This window comes from Fringilla coelebs (genome assembly GCF_963513975.1).
Source record: "Fringilla coelebs genome assembly, chromosome: 5".
NCBI lineage: Eukaryota > Metazoa > Chordata > Aves > Passeriformes > Fringillidae > Fringilla > Fringilla coelebs.
In genome coordinates this window covers 45,588,077-45,606,861 of record NC_140033.1, presented here as the reverse complement: position 1 = coordinate 45,606,861, position 18,785 = coordinate 45,588,077, and the positions used below count along the sequence as shown (strand labels likewise).

The 18,785-nt window shown below is 39.2% G+C and overlaps 3 protein-coding genes across 4 annotated transcripts in view; 2 read left to right on the top strand and 1 right to left on the bottom strand.

The window, feature by feature from the left end:
• Positions 1-5,218, bottom strand: part of APAF1 (apoptotic peptidase activating factor 1) — a 31,044-nt gene extending 25,826 nt beyond the window's left edge. For both annotated transcript variants that reach the window (XM_084206397.1, XM_084206398.1), the window contains exons 1-5: positions 5,109-5,218; positions 4,000-4,141; positions 3,536-3,725; positions 2,078-2,275; positions 920-1,103 (exon numbers count right to left, since the gene is read on the bottom strand). In XM_084206397.1, coding sequence (XP_084062523.1) covers positions 920-1,103; positions 2,078-2,275; positions 3,536-3,725; positions 4,000-4,137 — 710 coding nt within the window. In that variant the 5' untranslated portion in view covers positions 4,138-4,141; positions 5,109-5,218. The remainder of the gene's footprint in view (positions 1-919; positions 1,104-2,077; positions 2,276-3,535; positions 3,726-3,999; positions 4,142-5,108) is intronic.
• Positions 5,219-5,554: 336 nt separating this feature from the next.
• On the top strand, positions 5,555-10,319 carry LOC311154167 (inhibitor of nuclear factor kappa-B kinase-interacting protein-like). The gene is made up of 4 exons (XM_084206399.1): positions 5,555-5,692; positions 7,548-7,776; positions 8,467-8,584; positions 9,460-10,319. Exons 2-4 carry the CDS (start codon positions 7,583-7,585, stop codon positions 10,285-10,287), a joined length of 1,140 nt encoding a protein of 379 aa, XP_084062525.1. The 5' UTR covers positions 5,555-5,692; positions 7,548-7,582; the 3' UTR covers positions 10,288-10,319.
• Positions 10,320-12,476: 2,157 nt separating this feature from the next.
• Positions 12,477-18,716, top strand: LOC311154170 (inhibitor of nuclear factor kappa-B kinase-interacting protein-like). Its single transcript, XM_084206403.1, has one exon. The coding sequence runs from the start codon at positions 12,491-12,493 to the stop codon at positions 13,223-13,225; it is 735 nt and encodes a 244-aa protein (XP_084062529.1). The 5' UTR covers positions 12,477-12,490; the 3' UTR covers positions 13,226-18,716.
• Positions 18,717-18,785: the final 69 nt, after the last annotated feature.

Below are 18,785 nucleotides of genomic sequence, written 5' to 3'. Positions count from 1 at the left end.
TCATACACTAGCACCCTCTATGATCCTTACTCCCAGGCACATTCCCTTCTATTTCCTGCCATGCCCACTTCTGTATTGAAGAGTTTTGATTTGTTTGTTAATAAACAAGAAATAACAACGTCAGTGGAGACAACCACTTCACATCCTTCAAGGAAAAGTGCACTTTCAGCTGATAGATTTCTTTTGGAGGACCTGTCAATATTTCCCACATCTTTTCTTCAAAAGAAAGATCTTTTTTTTTTTTTTTCCCTGTACAGAAATGCCAGTATTCTACTCTGTTATCTACAAAGATCACAAGGCGGGAGTATTATTCCCAAGATAACTCACTGACAAGCAGGCTCATTTAGTTTAGCACAAATTTTCCTAGAGAGCAATTAAATCCTCAGCAAATCACAAAAACTATTGCTCAAAGGTGAAAAAAGCTGTGCAATGACTGAGAGAGACACTGGTTTCTTGGCAAGAATTAGTCACATCATGAAAACCTGATTTCATTTTGGTACACTTTCTAAAGACACCATCTGTTCTGGAAAGGAGGACTTTTCTGCAGTGATACACACCCTTTTTTCTGCTGTATGATCCTCACATATCAATAAAGCAGTCTACACACACAGTGAGAACACTGAAAGTTAGAGAAATCCTTATTTCCAGTTGTTTGTTCCCATCTTTCACTATTCAAACCCATCTTTCATTATTTCACTACTTGCTTTTTCAAGGAAATATGACTCCTGCACAACTGGTTAACATATTTTGTTGATAGAAGTCTTATTAGCCTAAGTTAGGAAGTTGGTTAAAAAAGCCAAACATGTAGACATGTGTAGACACATGTAGCCACCACACAGACACCTCAGATGATTAGACCAAAGTTAATCTGCAGAGTTTTATCAGTTAAAAGCATAGAATTTGATTTTACTGACATCACCTGGGGTATTTGCGCAACATCAGCAAACGAAGACGATCTTTAGCCTCCTCAATGTTAAGTGGTGGCCTTTGTGAAAGAGTGGAGTCATGTTCCAATCTACTGCAGAGATTCTGAAGTTTTATGAGCAGCCCTGCTTTGTCTTGTTTCCCAACAGAGATCCAGTGAACTCCTCCCGGAAAGTAATCTAACAAGAAAAGCAATATTAAAACATTTTAAATAATTTTAAATATTTTATAGCAACTTACAGTAGTAAGTTCAACATTAATTATAACACAAACCTCTAAAATCTGTTGAAAGCCATCCTTGCAACTCTACTATTAACACCAAAGGGTGGTTCTACAAGATCACTCCTGTTTCTTTTTAAAGGAACAGACTCTGTAGGGCAAGTACCCATAGAAATTCCACACCACCACTGATGCTGCTGTCCCTCCTTTCTATACATCTTCCTTCTGCATCCATCTTCCTGCTAGTCTAACCTACCATTTACATTTTTAACTGTGTAGTACTGCAAGAGTTCAGAGCCTGAAACAGTGATCAAGGAGATATCTAGAGAGTCAGCTGTAGCAGGGGATGCTATAGTATCTATCCCTACATAATTTTTTTCTTTAATGCCAAGTTTCCTACTTTCTCCTCCTAATGTCCTATGCAAGGAAAAATAAATAAAATAGAAAAAAAAGCCATTAAACAGTTGCATCTATGACCTACTTTAAGCTAAGGCAATACTAATCGCCCACAAATGCCTGCCACTATTAAAATCTATGCAAAAGTTAGAGCAAGATTTTTTTAAACTCACATAGCAAGGAGAGGAGCCTGAGGACCTTACAAGCAAGGCCCAAAAGGAATATAACTAGATATATTACTTTGCACTAACAGAAATAACAATTTCAAGTTAATTAAGGATGCATCTACTCTCATAAACCAATGCAGATTCTAAGATGAAAAGCTATTCAAAACATTTTTCTAAAAATTAATAGAATACTCCTAAACCACTAAATGGTTATGAAAGTTGTATGTTGCAAGCAAATATTTCAGAATCACCTAAGAAATTTAGAAATCCAAAACACTTCCAAGGTGACGTTTGATATTGCAGCATACATGTCCAATACGTGTATATCTACAGTGATCTTTATAAAAATACAGATGTTTTTCTGAAAGTACCTTCCAAGAGCTGAGGATCTCTTAAAGCTTCTGCTGTTAAAACAGTCTTCCCACAGCCTGCCATTCCATAAACTGTGACCCAACCTGGGTCACTTCCCAAGCAGTACAGTTTCTTTTTAATAGCATCTACCAGTTTTGGTCGAGTGACAAACACAACTGGTCTCTGTGGTACGCCCCCTTCGCAGAGAATGGTCTTCACTAAAGTTAAGAACAAGAAAGATCAAAATAAAACATGAGTACTAAATGTGATGCCTCTTCAAACCCAACCAAAAATTCTTCACCCAAAATAACTAGCGGGCTCCCCCCCGCACCTCATGTCCCATAAAAATGCCCTAAAACCTGCTGGACTCAAAATACCAAAAACTAAAAAAAAAAATACTGTTATTTAGAAATAAATTACTTAGCATGTAACTAGCCCCCTATCTAAAACAGTGTTTAAATTAATAACTGCATGAGGAAAGCTTGTTACGATAATCCCTAGAAGTGAAAAGAGAATTAACATCTCCCATGGAAACTGTGGCAAAACACAGGAGCTCAACATCACTATACCCAACAAACAAGTCACTTTCTCAGCCAGAAGTCACCACACCGTGGATGCAGCAGAAAAGAAAGGATGCTGTGTAGGGCCTTTCCTTGGCAGTTCACAGCACAGCACTGGGGTCCAAGCAAGACTTCCACTGATTTAAGCTGAGATAGCATGACTTGAAAGAGGTAAAGCATAACAGGAAAGGAAATGTGCACTTCATCTGCCCACTTTGTGGCCATATGGAGTGACATAACTGATAAACTTTGATTATCTAACATAGCCTTGAACTCCACATGCCTTTGACACTTATTAAATGCAGAGTGCCAGTAAATATGGCAGTTAGTCATATGCAGATAGAAGGTTCTGCCCCTTAGGAACTACAAATTTATTTCATGTCAGTCAAAGATGATCCTGATGACAATGCAGATAAAAGTTATATATAAAACTTATATAGGGTAACTAAAAGATCTGACAGAAAGTATTAAGTAACCTAGTAATTAGATCAATTAATCAATGATCAACTAGATCAATGTAGGTTGAGAGATTCCAGATTACTCTTCAAGATAAATATCAGAATATTGGAGGCTACAAGTTTTTTTTTTTAATACAGACAAATGAGAATATTCCTTTCACTTACAACAAAAATGTTACAAATTAGAGAAAACTGTAAGAGCATCAGTTCTCCTGCCTCTTAAAATCAGCATTATTCAATAGGAACACTTTGAAGATCACCTATAAAAATTGTAATTGTTGTAACACTCCTGCCATATTAAGTAGATGAAATAGACATAGTTACTACGCTACCAAAACAAACAAATGCAGCAACTGCTCCTTCTTAACTGGAACAGGTATTACACATAGCCACTTTCTAAGGAATAAAAAGATAGCTTGTGTCCACACTCAAGCACAGGGACTGCTGCAGTTACACTGACCGTAGGAAGTCATTCCATCCATGGAACTCTTTCTGTTACCAGACGAGACAGCAGGAATGCCGTCCTGCAGGAGCGCAGCAAGATCTCTGTACCCTTCATGGAGCAGTGCATTATAAAAGGATCTGTATGAATTATTATCTTTTGTAAGAATAATGTTTATTAACATAGCTGCTCTGTCCTTCCGTGTATTCTAAGAAAAAAAAATAGAAGAGGTATTATACACAACTAGTTAACCTCAGAAGTATTTTAATTTATCACTCTGTAAATTATAGACTACTTACAGTTATAGAAATAGCCTTTAACTTACCAAGCCCTTAACCTTATTAAGAGCAACAAAAACTGTGTGCTAGAATTTGACAAATTCGGGAAATAGACAGTCAGAAAATACTATTTTTAAAAAGGATAAAATAAAGGTAAAATATGTGAGTAAACTAGGAGGGAAAATAGCAGTGAGAGAATTCTACCTGTTGCTTCACTCTCTCCTCCTCCTGTAATGTCAGTACTTCGTCAGAAATCATACGATCCATAATATAAGAAGTCTTGATATCATTTTCCAGTGCTTGACGATTCATAAGCAAGTAGTTTCTACTCTTGACATCCATATTTCTTTAGTGTGAAAAAGAGCAGTGAGAGTGGGTGAAGTCAAGTCAGACTGGGAACATAACTTACAAGCATGAGGAAGGAAGTTTTAAAACAGCTCAGAAATTTTGGTGTTAAAATCAGAAAGAGTAGCAATGCACCAGCTCATTCTGAAAATACAAATTCTTTTCCCCATTCCTATGAACTTATGTTTATAAACTCTTTCAGAACTACAAAACCAAAGCACTTTGCTACATGTCTCTATTGAAAAATCACCTCCCCATTCACTACATCCCCCAATTTTTTTTTAAGTCCTTGGATCATGTGACCCTTGGGTCAACAGGATGAGAAAGAGGGCTGGTCTCATCGGGGGTAAACGCATTGTTGTTTCCAAATTCAAGACTCCATACAGGGACACTTGGATGCTGCCATATGATGGAAGAGGGAGCACCCAACACTGCTATTTGACTGCGCTATACCTTCCTTTATCAGCATTTGGACACGCAACTTCAAACTCGCATTCTTCCTCCATATCATAAAAAAACCAAATGTCTGAAGAAAACAGGTGAAAACTATTGACTACGGCATAAAGGTTTCCCAGAACTGATCAGCGACTCCGAGAGTCCCAATCGAGCAAAATGCTCTCTCCGATCACACTCCTGCCCGGAAAGCTCCATAAACAAGTCCAAACTCCTCCACAGAGCACCCATGGAGGTGCCTGCAGAAGCGTTCACCTTTTCCGGCACTCTCTCCTTCAGGAGCTGGAGATGTGGAACAGCTGCCTTTGGATAAGCTCGCAATGGAGTGCCTCTTCCGCTGTGCTAACAGAACTTCCTATTTCCACTAAAAATTACGTAGTTAAGAAAGCCTTTATCCCACCGCACCGCGGAGGGAAGGGCAGCCTAAAGCTCCCTGGTCGAAAAACGGATAATAACAATAACACGGCTACACGCGAGGCAAACACAGAAGAAATCCAAACAAAGGGTTAACTCACACCGTGCCGCTGTTGCCAACCGCCAACGAAACAGAAACCGAGGCGCTCAGACCGTCCGCCCGCCGACCCCTGCCCTGCCCGGCGGAACCCCTCGCGGTGCGGTGCGGTGCAGTGCGGTGAGGTCCGGTCCGTCCCGTCCCTGCGGGACGCTGCTCACCTGGTGGGCAGCGGGCAGCCCCGGCAGCCGCCGGCCCCCAGCACCGCCGAGCACCGAGGCACAACCCTGCCCCGCGGCTCCCGGGAAGGCGGCGCCGGCAGCGCTTCCTCCTTCCGGGCCTGGGCGGGGAAGGGCCGGCCCGGCCCGGCCCGCTCGCTCGCTCGCTCGCTGCCCGGCCCGCTCGCCGCCCGTCGCCGCCGAACAAAGCCCCGCGCTGCCTGCCGCGCCGGCGCGGAGCCGCCGAGCCCCGGCTGTGCGTGCCGGGATCGCCGCCTGCGACGGGCGGGCCCCGGACGTGGCGCACTGGGCGGCGATGCGCCAGCCGCGGGCAGGGGAGGGGCCCCGGGGCCTGTAAACGTGGTGCCTGCGGGGCAGGGCGGCCCTGCCCGCCTCCGCCACCGCAGCTGAGGCCGGAGGAGCGCGGCGGGTACGGGACAGCGGCCGCAGGGAGGGGAGATGGGAGGCCTGGGGGTGTCCTGCAGGGCGGGCTTGGGGGGGATGTGGGTCACTGTGGGGGGAGCGGAGGGGACAGTCTGTCACTGTGGGGGGAGCGGAGGGGACAGTCGGTCACTGTGGGGGGAGCGGAGGGGACGCTCGGTCACTTTGGGGAAGCTGAGGGGACGCTCGGTCACTTTGGGGAAGCTGAGGGGACGCTCGGTCACTTTGGGGAAGCTGAGGGGACGGTCGGTCGCTGTGGGGGGAGTGGAGGGGACGCTCGGTCGCTGTGAGGGGAACGGAGGGGACGCTCGGTCACTGTGGGGGGAGCGGAGGGGACAGTCGGACACTGTGGGGGGAGCGGAGGGGACAGTCGGTCACTGTGGGGGGAGCGGAGGGGACGGTCGGTCACTTTGGGGAAGCTGAGGGGACAGTCGGTCACTGTGGGGGGAGCGGAGGGGACGGTCGGTCACTGTGGGGGACTGGAGGGGACGGTCGGTCACTGACGGAAGCTGAGGGGACAGTCGGTCACTGTGGGGGAGCGGACCGGTCCGGAAGGGTCTCTGGGGAGCTGCGGCTCGTCCCTCTGTACAGCACCGGGCTGCGCGCTGCAGCCGTCCCTTCAAAGCAAAACTTTTCTCTGTTAAACTCTTTCCCTAACTACTATTCAGAGCTCTTTTTTTTTTTTCTCCACTTCAACTTCATAGTATGTGCTCTCAAACCCAAAGATGTTTCAAAAACTTTTAAAATACAATTTTTCTGTTTTGGTGGGGTTTTTTTGTTTGGTTTTCTTTGGGGTTTTGTTTGGTTTTGCTTTGGTTTGGTTTTTTTTGTGGGATTTTTTTTGTGGGGTTTTTTTTTGGAAATGAAAAACTTTTTTCTCTCCATGCTTCAAGCTCAGAGCGAGCTTCCTAGTACTGTGGCTCAAACAGCCCTAAGCTACCTGCATGACAGATCAGATTTTAAACAATGCCTTTTAGCCCTGTACATGGCTATGTATCTCCAAATATTTATATTTTGATATGTGACTAAGCGGCAATGCTGCAAAGTGATCCAAAAAACCAGCACAACAGTTTGGTCTCAAATTAGGCTAAAGCAACTCTGCCAAAGATCAAGTCTATTTTGAGCAGTATGGTGGAAGATTTTAGGCTTAAAAACTACACTCTGTACTTCACTTGGACGGTTAAAATATGAGCTGGAGATTCATGTTGCCTCAGTCTATTCTGACCTTAATTTTATCAAGAGGAAGTTATAGTTTTTTCTTTTTTCTAGGGGCGTGATTTTATGAATCTTCTGAATTTTTCTGTCATAACTTTTTGTTAACCAGCATTTGTAATTTTACAGATGACATGAAATCATTACAATAGAACTACTAAATCAAAGCTTGATTTACAGTTTTGTTTTTTAAATTGAAAAATTAACTTTCCCCTAATAGTGTGTAATAATTCTTTTTCAAATCTACAGGTAAAACACAAGTTCATCAGTGAAATTGCTGATGAACTTGTGACAGTCATCAGCTACAAAAAGAAATATACTTTTAATCCTTGTAATTTTAAATACATATTTAAAATAGCTTATTCTACAGCAGATTAAGTATTTCTGGAAACATGAAATTAGCTTAAATTTGGAAAGTTAGTTCAGCTGGAGAAAATATGAAAACAATACTCTGTAATATAGAAAGCAAATGAAAGTATGATACTTTACATAAGTTCACATAAGGAAGCATAGTGAGCACCAAAATAAACATGTTTGGAGGTGTATTTGTGAACTTAAAGTTTGCTTTTGAGGATGTTTAAAAGTAAAATGTAAGAAGTAAAAACTAGTCCTTTCTGGGTTTTTTTTTCTAGCTCTCTCCTTTGCTTCTGCTTTTTAAAACCACAAAATGTCTGAAATTAAGCCAAGGAAAAAAGGTATTTCTTCATCCAAGACCAGTGAAGGTTCACAGAAGGCTGAGAAGCACAGTAATTATGGGAAGCTGGCAAGTCCCAGGACCAGCAATAATCACAGTTCTTTTTGGATGGACTCAAGGACAAGTTTGAGTATCATTTCCCTTGTTGTTTGCCTGGTGGTGAGCTGGTAGGTAACTCTCTAAAGAGGATTCCAGTATTTTCTGTTGTGTTCTGTGGGCTGTATGATTGACATATTAACAGAGTGCTTGGGCTAAGTGTCTGCAGAAACTTGTTAGAGCCAGAAGGATCCAGGAAAGAGTAGCAGTATTGTCAAGCATGGAAACATGGGTGTGCAGTGAGTTACTGTAGAAGCTCCATCTGTTACATCACCCTGAAGGTGCCTTGCTCATGAATTCTAAATACCTGCTTTGGAGACTGCACCTGCCTGGAGAGCAACTTAGGCTGACAGGAAGTTTGGCAGGCAATAAGTAAGTGGACAGAAGAGGTGAAATAGAGCTTTCTGTAAATAATTTCCTCAGCAGTGATCATTCATCAGGTGGAGTCTTTAAGAAAAGGTCAAATACCTTTGCTGAAGATGTTTTAAAATACCTTAGCAGCACCAGTGCCTTAGTTACCTTAGCATGCTGTGTAAAAGCAAAGACATCTGTGGATGCTTCCTTGCTGTCACGCCTCTTTTAGAACATAACTCCAGTTTCAAGACGCATCAATTAAATTTTTTTTTTGTCTTGTATTGATCTAGCAAATTCTGTCAACATAAATCCCTCCAGTAACAATTTGCTGTGAATCAAGTCCTGGAAAACTTAATATATGCTAATTAAGAAGTTTTGTTTTCTGTTTATTTACTTGAAATATGCAGGTTTCTATTTCAGCAGTCGGGTCAATTTGCTGATCTGGAAAGAAAGTACAATTTTTTACATCAAGAAGCTGAAAAAATCATGGATGTGGGAAATAAAGTAAACTTAATTTCTGAAAAGGTAATAATTAACATCTTAATTGGATGATCTTTGGTGAATATTTGTCATTGCTTACTTCATTGTTATTTTGTTACTTTAATTGTTTTAAAACAAGTTTTCAGAATGTGTTTTACTTGCCTGTGAAGAGGCATTTAGAGACTATTTCATGTGACAAAGCATGTCAATCTATGCCATTGTTCCAGTGTGTGAATACAGTTAGTGTATCTCAGTATTACTTTTTAGAAACTGAACTATTTTTAAGAACTTACATACACATGCACATTTCATTTTACCAGTCCTCTTTCATGTGCAATTCTAACATACATTGATTTAAAGAAAATTTATCAGCATTTTATGTAGCAGACCTGGTCTAATGATATGAAGACATAATAAAGTGTTAGATAAGAAAATACAATAGTAATGAAAAAAGATATTACCACATGTGACATTACCAAGGAGAAAAGCTGTGCTGGCTGCTGAATTATCCGATACCTTACAGATAAGGATGGTAGCATGGCATGGCTCATGCCAGTGATTTTGTTTCAGCACTGATCTCAGAATAATGTCATTTATACATGATGTAATTTGGATATTTATATACTATACTTCAGATTGCAGAATGTTGCATGGGATTTACTGTATTTTGGACATCAAAAAAACCAAGTATGGAAAATTGCATATATGCCATAGAAGTTCAACAACAGACACAGCTTTTTTCTGTGACTGTTTTATGCTAGGTTAATCAACAATATTTTAAAGATGAAACACCATGGAGGAACTTTGTAACAAGTACAGTGGTTTTTAAGAGACTTCATTATCTCTTAATAAATGGAAAGGGTTTTTTGTTCTTACTTTTGTTAAGTAGACACAGACATTGTTTTGTGTTGTAAATGCAGCTTGAGTCTTCTGAAAGTATCCTGCAAGAAGCTGCCTCATCCATCTCTGTGATGACTGAATTTGGGCAGGAAATATCTTCTCTTCATAACACCATAAATGATATTCAGAACAATGGACAGACTCTATCTCTAAAGATGCAGAGCATTAATGAGAAGTTCCAAACTGTTACAAATTCCTGGAGGAGAAGCCTGGATGAAATGAACACAAATGCTAGTGGTTTAAAATCTGAAACAAAGTTCATACATACAGAAGTTACTTCCAAAATCAATGAAGTTGAGCAAAGAATTAAATCCCTTGCAGAAAGAGTAAAAGATTTGGAGGACAGTACAGCCAGAAATATCAGAACACTAAAAAAGCAAGAAGACGATGAATTCTCTAGAGTTGAACAAAAGTTGAACTTGGATGCAAAGTCAGTTGAAAAGCTAGAAGAAGAACACAATAGTCTGGTAGCCAAAGACACAGAGCTGAATCAGAAACTTGCAAACTATGAACCTAAAATTGAGGAATGCAAGACCCATTTGCCAACAATTGAAAATGCTATTCGCTCTATTCTTAAGCTGTCAAGTGACTTGCTTGGTATGGAGAAAAAGATAGAGGACTTGAAGACACAGCTGTATGCTGTGGAAAATGACATGTTGAAAACTGTTTCTGATACAGTGGCCATGCAGAAGGCTCTTGAAGGCCTCCAGTCCAATGGCAGCTTGATCAAAATGCAGCATGAACTAGCTGTTCTAGAAACAGGGCCTGACATAGCAGTATCTTCAAAAGCGCAAGAAGTAACTTTAGAAAGCTTTAACTTAGCAAATGACCAGAATGGGGATAAGTGAATTTGGTCTTAGGTTTCTCATTGATGAAAAAGCACTTTTTTATTAAAAATGTGATCTAAATCTATGTCAGGGATAGCTGATGTACTGTCATCGATCTAAAGATCATTGGAACAGCTTGAAAGGTTGAGAAAGAGGGTAGAGAGCAAGAAAGTAATACTTTGTTATAGAAAGAAAGGAATATTTTCTTAAATTAAGTATTATTTTCAGTTTATTTAATAACATATTTTTTATTAAAAATAATTTGAAGCCAAGTATTTAAAGGGGAAAAAAGCTCATATTTTTAGTTTGTATTTAGCTTTCACTACTTTGTTTCTTTTGTTGTTACTTTGTGTATTATTTTCCATAGACTTGTAACACAGTGAACAATTAATAACTTATTTCTCAGCTGAAATAGCTGTACCTTGCTTTTAAATTATTGTACACCATAATGGTTTCGTGCTGCAGGAAAGCACTGAGTAAATTTTTATCAGCTAAAGCTCAGATACAACACCCTTAGAGTAAACACTAGGGAAGTACCCCCTGCTGAGAGCCTTGTATTGTTCTGGTATCTATAAGCTGCCATTTACATAGCAGCTGGTTTGTTTTCATTTTTGGGGGGGCTTTGAAAACAAATTTTAACCTTTTAACCTTTTTTTCTGTAGGATGTTCTTTGTTCAGCATCACATGATATGTCCTATATTGCTTTGCATTTGAAAAGGAAAAAAATTAACAATGTCACTGACATTGTTTCCCAAAGTTTGCTGAACCAAGAGCTGCAAAAGTAATTCATGAAATCAGTGGAGTTATGTGCTTGGGAGCAGGGAATATCCAGTTTACCCATAGACCTACTTACACATGATGTAATACTACCTAGTAGGCGTGATAGATGTTCATTGAAATTTGGATCTCAGGGACAACACAAATTGTCTGCAGACTTATTGGCTTGATTATTTTGTATTTCTCCAGAAAGGAGATTGTTTAGTAGAAACAGTATGAACACATATTTATGACCTAATCAGACCTAAATTAAATTAGTCTGGGTTTGTACATTAATTTCTTTAGAACTCCACTGAAATCTTCACTAAACAAGTAACATTGCCCATTCAAGAGACTATGAAACCAGTGTTTCTTAATGTCATAAAACTGTGTTGGTTTCATATAATTATTGCTTATGTATATATTTCTGTTTACAGTGATATTCAAAATAAAAATATATTGTAGTGAATTTCCTTGTTCTGATGCATAATCTAATTCAAAATAAACTGTTCCTCCAGAAAGGGTACAGACTAAATGCTTTAGTGTTCCCTGTCCTATTAGGAAAAACAATGATATAAAGATTTTTTTAAAATATTTTTTACAAGTGCGTTCCAGTTCCAGTGTTTCTACTTTGTATCATTTCCAGGCAAGGTAGTGGGAGTGACAGTGCTATGATCCCTAAACTTTCATCAGCCTCAACCCTCCTGAAAGCTGAATGTGCAGGAGATTCAACATGAAATCTTCATCCTTGGAGGCATTAAGTAGGAAACAAGCACAACTTTCCACAACCTAAATTTTGGTCTTTTGCTTTTGAGCAAAAAGTTCTGAGCTATTGAGGAACAACCAGCACTATTGAAGAGTTAAAAATATTGGTTTCTGTGATGATATTTTTACTACTAATGTCCCGTAAAGGATTAATATGAAACTAATACTAGCCTCATAGAATGTGTTTCAGTTTGCCTGTTTGGTGGGTTTTTTTCTCTCCAAGTTCTACCCTGACTTACTGGGGATTGAACTGGATAGTATGACTCAGATAATTTCCGAAAACCAAGAACCAATCATAAGAAAATAAATATAAAAGAGTGAACTAGCAAATCAAGACAAAAATCCAGCAGTAGCATGACTTTTCCTTCACTAAAATAGCTTTTATGAAGATTTAAAAATTCCATTGTATGGGAGAAGATTCCATTTGATGACTTGTGTTTTCAGAGGTCACCTTGGAAAGTCATAGAGCACCTTCATGTAATTTTTTGTAATAGAAGAAGTACTAACATTTATTATGTATGCTGACAAAAAAAAAATCTGGTTGTGTTGTAACAGAAATTGATTTCCTAGAGACAGGGTTTCCACTCAAATTGAATGTCAGAATAGTAAGATATTTCATTAAAGTATAGCTTGAATTTTGACGTTGAGTTGTTAAGCTAGAAATATTTTTGTATCCCTCTAGTGTGAAAAGACTTGGAACTTAATGAAACAGCTGGAAGATCTTCAAATAATTTCTCACATTAAATATCTGCAGGAAGATATTAATACAATGAAAACATGGTCTAGCAGCATAATTAAAAAACAAGAAGAACTGGAGAAGAATTTAACAAGCCTTTTTCATGCAGTTTCAAGCACTGAACAGAACACAGCTTCTGTAGCAAAAAATGTAACATTGACAATCGTAACAGTAAAAACTGACATAAGGCGCATTTCAGGCCTGGTCTCGGACATGACTGCACTGACAGATTCTTTGCAAACACTAGAAGATAAAGTAGAAAAAGGTGAAAAAGCAACAGTAAAAAATATAGGTGACCTCCTTACCAGTAGCATCGACCGAAGTACAGAAATACAAAGCCTGGCATCCAGTAATGAAAGGAAAATTGAGCAAATCAAGACAGCACTGTCTGAGTTAAGGAGCAATTTTAACAAGCATTCCGATAGGCTTTTAAATCTTGAAGGTGACAGAGCAAAAGTTCTGAAGACAGTTACATTTGCTAATGATTTAAAACCTAAGATGTACAAAGTTAAAAAGGAGTTTGCCATCTTGGAGCCCTTAATAAATGACCTAACACTGAGAATAGGAAAATTAGTGGAGGAGGTCTTACAGCGGGAAAAGGAAATTGCTTTACTGAATGAGAAACTGGCCAATCTAACAAGAGTTCAAACCGAGATCAAGGATGTGAAAGATGAAATAACCAAGATTTCAGACATTAACTGATCACTGAAAGGCCACTGCCTAAAGAATAGTGTTTGTAAAGTGTGAACTCCCATAAAGTGTAGTGCTGAGAAGACACAATATTTAAAGGCTTTATTTAGAAGCACACCTAAACCTGAAATTTGTCCTATTCCTTTGAACAGGACAGGAAAAAGTCATACTTATTTCAAGGGAGAAATAATGTGAACAAAAAATGTACCTCTTTGCATGTATTTTTCTTTCTGAAGAATGAGAGATGCTATATTTAATAAATTGCTTGTTTTGTACAATAAAGCAGTGTTAAAGTATAAAATTATGTTCTTAGCCTTAGAGTTTGCTTTCATGAAGAAAGCAGGAACCAAGAATGACAGATTCCAGTTTTACTTTCCTGCTGCAAAGGAAGGAATAGAATTGTGGTTTCCAGCTAAACAAGAGGTAGTCCAACAGCAGTAATACTTTGTCTCTATTCACTCTATGATTTTTGTAAACTAGTTTTTTTTTTAAATAATATTTAACAAGGTAAATGCAGCAAAGCAAGAAATGTTCAGAAATATTGCTGATGGCTTCCAGAAAGTTTGTCACACATTTATATGGAATAATTTGTATAAGGCTTTGTATAAGGCTTTTATAATTTAAAATCAAAATTACTGTGCAGCACCATTCTGTCTTTAAAACACAGAATGCTCTATAGGGACAGTGCTCTGAAAGACCTAATAATGCTGCTGATGGCTTTATCCCAGTGTCATAGTGTCTGCTCAGGAATCCTAACAGTGTTAGTGATTCATTATTTCTTAGTCTGTGCGCAGCAGAATTAGCAAAGAGAAGCTGCTTATATCCCAAAAGGCTACTGCTGTAATTATTGGTACTATTTAGGTGCTGAAGAACAACAGATTTGAGACATTGGAAAATGAAGTAGGCAGTAACAAGATAGTGGGAATGGTCTTAGCAGAGGAAGGTGGGGGAGAGAAATGCTTTAAGTAGGAATAAAAATGGCTATAAATATCAATTAGAAGCAATAGAGCAACTCAGAAAATCCCTGTAAATGAAATTATATCAAGTGTAAGTATATATTAAAGCCTTTATAACTTTTCAGTTGGCCATGCCTTAACATCTTGCAACTAGACTCTTGATTGTATGGAAGATACAAGCATTCCTCTCCCTCACTATTTTCATCCTCATTCAGCATTCCATGTCTTTTGGTTTCCTTCATGTTGCTGGTCTTCTCTACCTTCTTCGCTTCATTTGCCCACAGTCAACCTCCAATACTTTGTTTAAAGTTTTGCTCTTTTTGATACAGGTTCATTCCTATCTCCCCCTTTCTTCTACCCCTTTCCAGTCCACCTGACAGATGGCAAAAATAAACCTGTCAAGTTTTCCTAGGAGCATCCACAGATACTCTACCAACCCCTGTCCCTTTGCTCTTCCACACAGTTCTTAAGTGAGCTCCTGAAAATAACCAAATGGTATTTGAAGGAGGCAGCAAAATTAAAGAACAGCCATGGTAAAGTATGCATTGCCTATCATACCTGAAGCAATGTCTGTACACATGCATATACACTGTAGAGTTTGAGGGTTACATAATAAAGATATTGTGGATTAAAGGCACCACAGGCTACAGTCATTTTATTCACTTTGCTTTCAATTTTATGAATGCATCATTTGTGGTCAGTAGGCAGTAAGAATCTGGAGAGGCAGAACTGGAGAACTGGTAGAGCAACTTCTACACAAGTGATGTGGAAAAAAATACATTCCAGCTGCACAGTTAATCTGAGCAGCCTTGACACAGCAGAGGTCTGTCTGCATGAAGAGAGTGTACTTACTCCTGGGAACAGCAACCAGAATACAAGCCAGGATAAACAACTGTGGATTTCACTTTCAACCTCCAAATTCTAGAACGTGTATCTGAGTGAAAAGCTGAGTGTACAGTCCTTGGAGTGTGGTCTCCAAGGGAAGTTAAACATGCACAAAATGTTACAGGACTATTCATTTCCCTTTCCCTTTAGACGTATGCAGACTTCCTACCCTTACTTCCCAGGATAATCCTCTCAGAAATTTTTCTTGCTGCAAGCAAGACAAAAAAATTAAGTCACAAAGGTAACGTTTACTCAAAAAAAGTATGTTGGAATAATCTGTATCTCAAGTTGTCACACCACCATACTGACCTCAGCAGTAAGGCAATTGGAAATTCTCCCATAATCCACACAGGTATTACAAATCTCTATTTGCCCTTCAGGCACACATCTCCACTAAAAAAATGGAAGTTTTACAGCAGCTTTATAATTAGACTGCTCTAAGCAGGGAGGCAGAGAGCTCCTACACTGGAAAAGGTGAGCAGAGAGTGAGGTATTTTTCAAAAACTTAAAGCAGACAGGTAACCTTGCCTCCCTGTTTTAGTACGGTCAGTGGTGGGGAGAATATTGGCTCAGTGAAACTACAACCTTTTAGTTCATGTATAGGGTCATGCAGGGATACTCTGCAATTTTATCAAATGATTGAGAGATTCAGGTAATAATGAAAATTACAGCTATGCTACTTAAAACAGATCATCCCATTGAGCCCAAACTGTAGGGACATTCAGGCCATCTTTGCTTTTAATTTTGCCTTCAGGTACAAAACCAGCCAATTAATATACTTTTCAGCAATTTGAAAGGAAAAAAACAACCCAAAAGCCAGCAACAGCATTAAATTATCAATGATGAAAATTCACATGAGCAAATGAATCCCAAAAGAATAAAATCTACTTTTAGACACCAGAACGTTTGCTCAGCCAAGAGTTTTCTGCTAGCAGTATCTCTCTCCCTAGGACTGAGTTACAAAAATTGTGTTCTGTAACAAGGCCATGCAGCTATCAAGCCCATCTACCCAAGGTACTCATATTTGCTATAAAAAAGCAGGATGTTTATTGTTTTCACTGTGAACTACATCAATTCTATGTAAAAATGTAAATGAGTTACAAGTATTTGTATTATTACAGCCCATTTTAAAATGATATGCAACAGACATTTCCGCAAGTTATCAGTGAGTGTCAGCACATTTCATCTGTAGTACAACCTGATACAAACACCGTGTGCAAATGCAAATGCAGTTGTTACTCCAAATTTATATATACGGTATGCTTTAAACCAGAAAGCTCATCTCAGCTCCAAAACCAGCAAGAAAGTATGTTTTCTCCTTCATAAAATATACACAAGCAGCATATACATAATCCATGTTTTACAGAGCGCTTTGGGGTTTATTGATGGGTCTGGAGTTACCTAAGTTCAAAACTTTTGGATACAGGACTTTCCTTGCAATGGAAGTGCAAATCCATCAAAAGCACCATGGCTCTATCTCAACCTTCAGAAAATGTACCAGGAATTATGCACAAAGCAGTTATCAATGACAAAGTTGACCTTTTAAATGCATTTTAATACTACATTTTTCCCACTGAAAATACCAGCAGGCAACCCTTGAAGCACCACCCTTTCCTAACAAGCATCTGAACAATCCTATGGCTGAATGTCAATGAAGGTGGCAGCTGCAAGGCAATTCTCTCCCCCTCTTGGGTTTTCCACTGAAATACAACACTGCAAGGAGCACTAAGTGTATTTTCCCTTTCTCAGTTACAGAAAAGGAACTGCTGGCTGCTCCTTGTAGTCTTATCTCAAGCCTACCTTGATAAAATTATCTAAGCATCTTTAAAAGATAGTTTCAGGTCTACCAGTGAGCAATAAGAAAATGGACTTAAGAGTCTCTCATTGTTGTATGTATTTGTAAAAACTGTGCAACATTGACTCAGTCCTAGAGAAAAATTGTGCGACTTTGCTCCACATACAGAATGAGTCTTGAGAAATTTAGCTCAGCACTAGATTTCTTGACAGACTACCTCACTACACGAGCCAAGCTTGTCTCACTCTTCTGCCAGCCTTAAAATTTGACAGTTCTTCACTTTCCCCAGGATTAGAAGGAACTTTCAGCAAAGAAAGAAAGGTCTACTGAGTTAAAACATGCCTCTAAAGAAACTGATTTTCAGTACATGAAAGTGACAGTTTTGCCTAGCAAGCTGCACCATACACACAACTTCAAAAGGAGATGTAACATCAACAGTCTTAATACAAGATCTAGTCATAGTAAGGGCTCTTCTCCAAGGAAGCTCTTACAAGTATTTAATGACTCACTAAATAATTTCAGAGCTTCCCATTCACAATGGGGAAACAAGATTTACATACTTTTAGCATTAGATAATTTTAATTCAACAACAAAATACTTGTACAAGTATTTTATTTAGACTTAGGATCTAAATTTGACTTTGCTGAGTAATGCAGGCAGAAACCAGCCACTCTGAGTGCCTTTATTACTGTCATGGTGACAGGGAAATGGTGTAGCTCTAGCTTTTACTCTGCATTCTCAAAGGCAACAATTCAAAATAAGGCCCAGCTTTCTTGTTTAGCATAATCATTCAAAATCTTGGAAGTTGGGAGGATTTTCCCAGGGGGTGAGAAGCTCAGTGCTACAATAGCAGGCACATCTGACTCCAGCAAGAAGCAGCAGTCAGTACATTTATGACAATCCAATGGCACCTGCCTGATTTGTCCTTTTGATTCTGAAGGAGCCAAGTGAAGAGGAAGAAGCAGTGTAACATAAGTAAGTGCCAAGCTAAGTTCAGTATCAACAGCTCACACGCCGTAAGGCAGCCTATCCACAGTACTGCAAAAAGACCACGTCACCTCCAGCTCTACTTTGTGAGCAAAGTAGTACTGGATAGGGTGCAGTGATTACCAACTGTGGGTTACTGAACAAGTGAAATGCAGAAGGCAGCACCATCTCCCTTCACTAAGACTTGAGAAAAAAATTCAAAAATAAATACCTTAACATTGCCTTTTTTGCCTCCTCTTGTGTGCTGAGGAGCATGTATTTCTTCACATAAAGGTCCAAAAAATCTGGTATGGCTCCTTGTGCTGCAGAAATACATGGTTCAACTATAATTCAGTATTATACTAATTCAGAAAAAAATAACTGAAATACAAAACTACAGCTGCAGCAAATGTAGGGAAAAGCTGGCAAGTTTTTTAAACTCTAGAATAAAAGACCATTTTTATTTTATTGTAAAGCTGAAGTACACAATTAGTAGTCAAATATATTTGAAAATCTTTATTAACATCAGCTTTTCTCTAGTTAAGAGGTAGCAACTACTGTTTAGTTCCACAGGACAATCAGAAGGGCCAAGTTCTTTGGTGTGATTCAAAGCCAACAGAAGCAGAAATTAGTCAAGTAAGCATAAGTTAAGTTGGGATGACCATCCCAAGGCAGAAACAGCTCTGGCATGCATAAGATTCCTTTTACATCTGTGGGAAACACTGATATCATGACTAGGATGCCCAATCAGACTCCAGTCTCATCTCAGCCATTCAGGAGTTCAGCTGTTCCACAGTAACAGCTTATTACAGGCAAATGATCAGTGGGCTCCAAGTGCAAGGACAGGTTCTTGGCACTTCTCTGGAAACAGTGAAAACCTAATTTTAAGTGGAAGAGTACCATTTCTCTAGTTTCTAAAGTGTGAAACAGGGTATTTTTTTTTTAATTTTTTTGGGTGGCAGAGGGGGAA

Excerpts from the sequence above, each read along its gene's own strand:
- LOC311154167 (XM_084206399.1), top strand. The coding sequence starts at position 7,583 with ATGTCTGAAATTAAGCCAAGGAAAAAAGGTATTTCTTCATCCAAGACC. Across the intron at positions 7,777-8,466 it reads GTTTGCCTGGTGGTGAGCTG|GTTTCTATTTCAGCAGTCGG; the intron begins GTAGGTAACTCT and ends TGAAATATGCAG. Across the intron at positions 8,585-9,459 it reads TAAACTTAATTTCTGAAAAG|CTTGAGTCTTCTGAAAGTAT; the intron begins GTAATAATTAAC and ends TTGTAAATGCAG.
- LOC311154170 (XM_084206403.1), top strand. The coding sequence starts at position 12,491 with ATGAAACAGCTGGAAGATCTTCAAATAATTTCTCACATTAAATATCTG.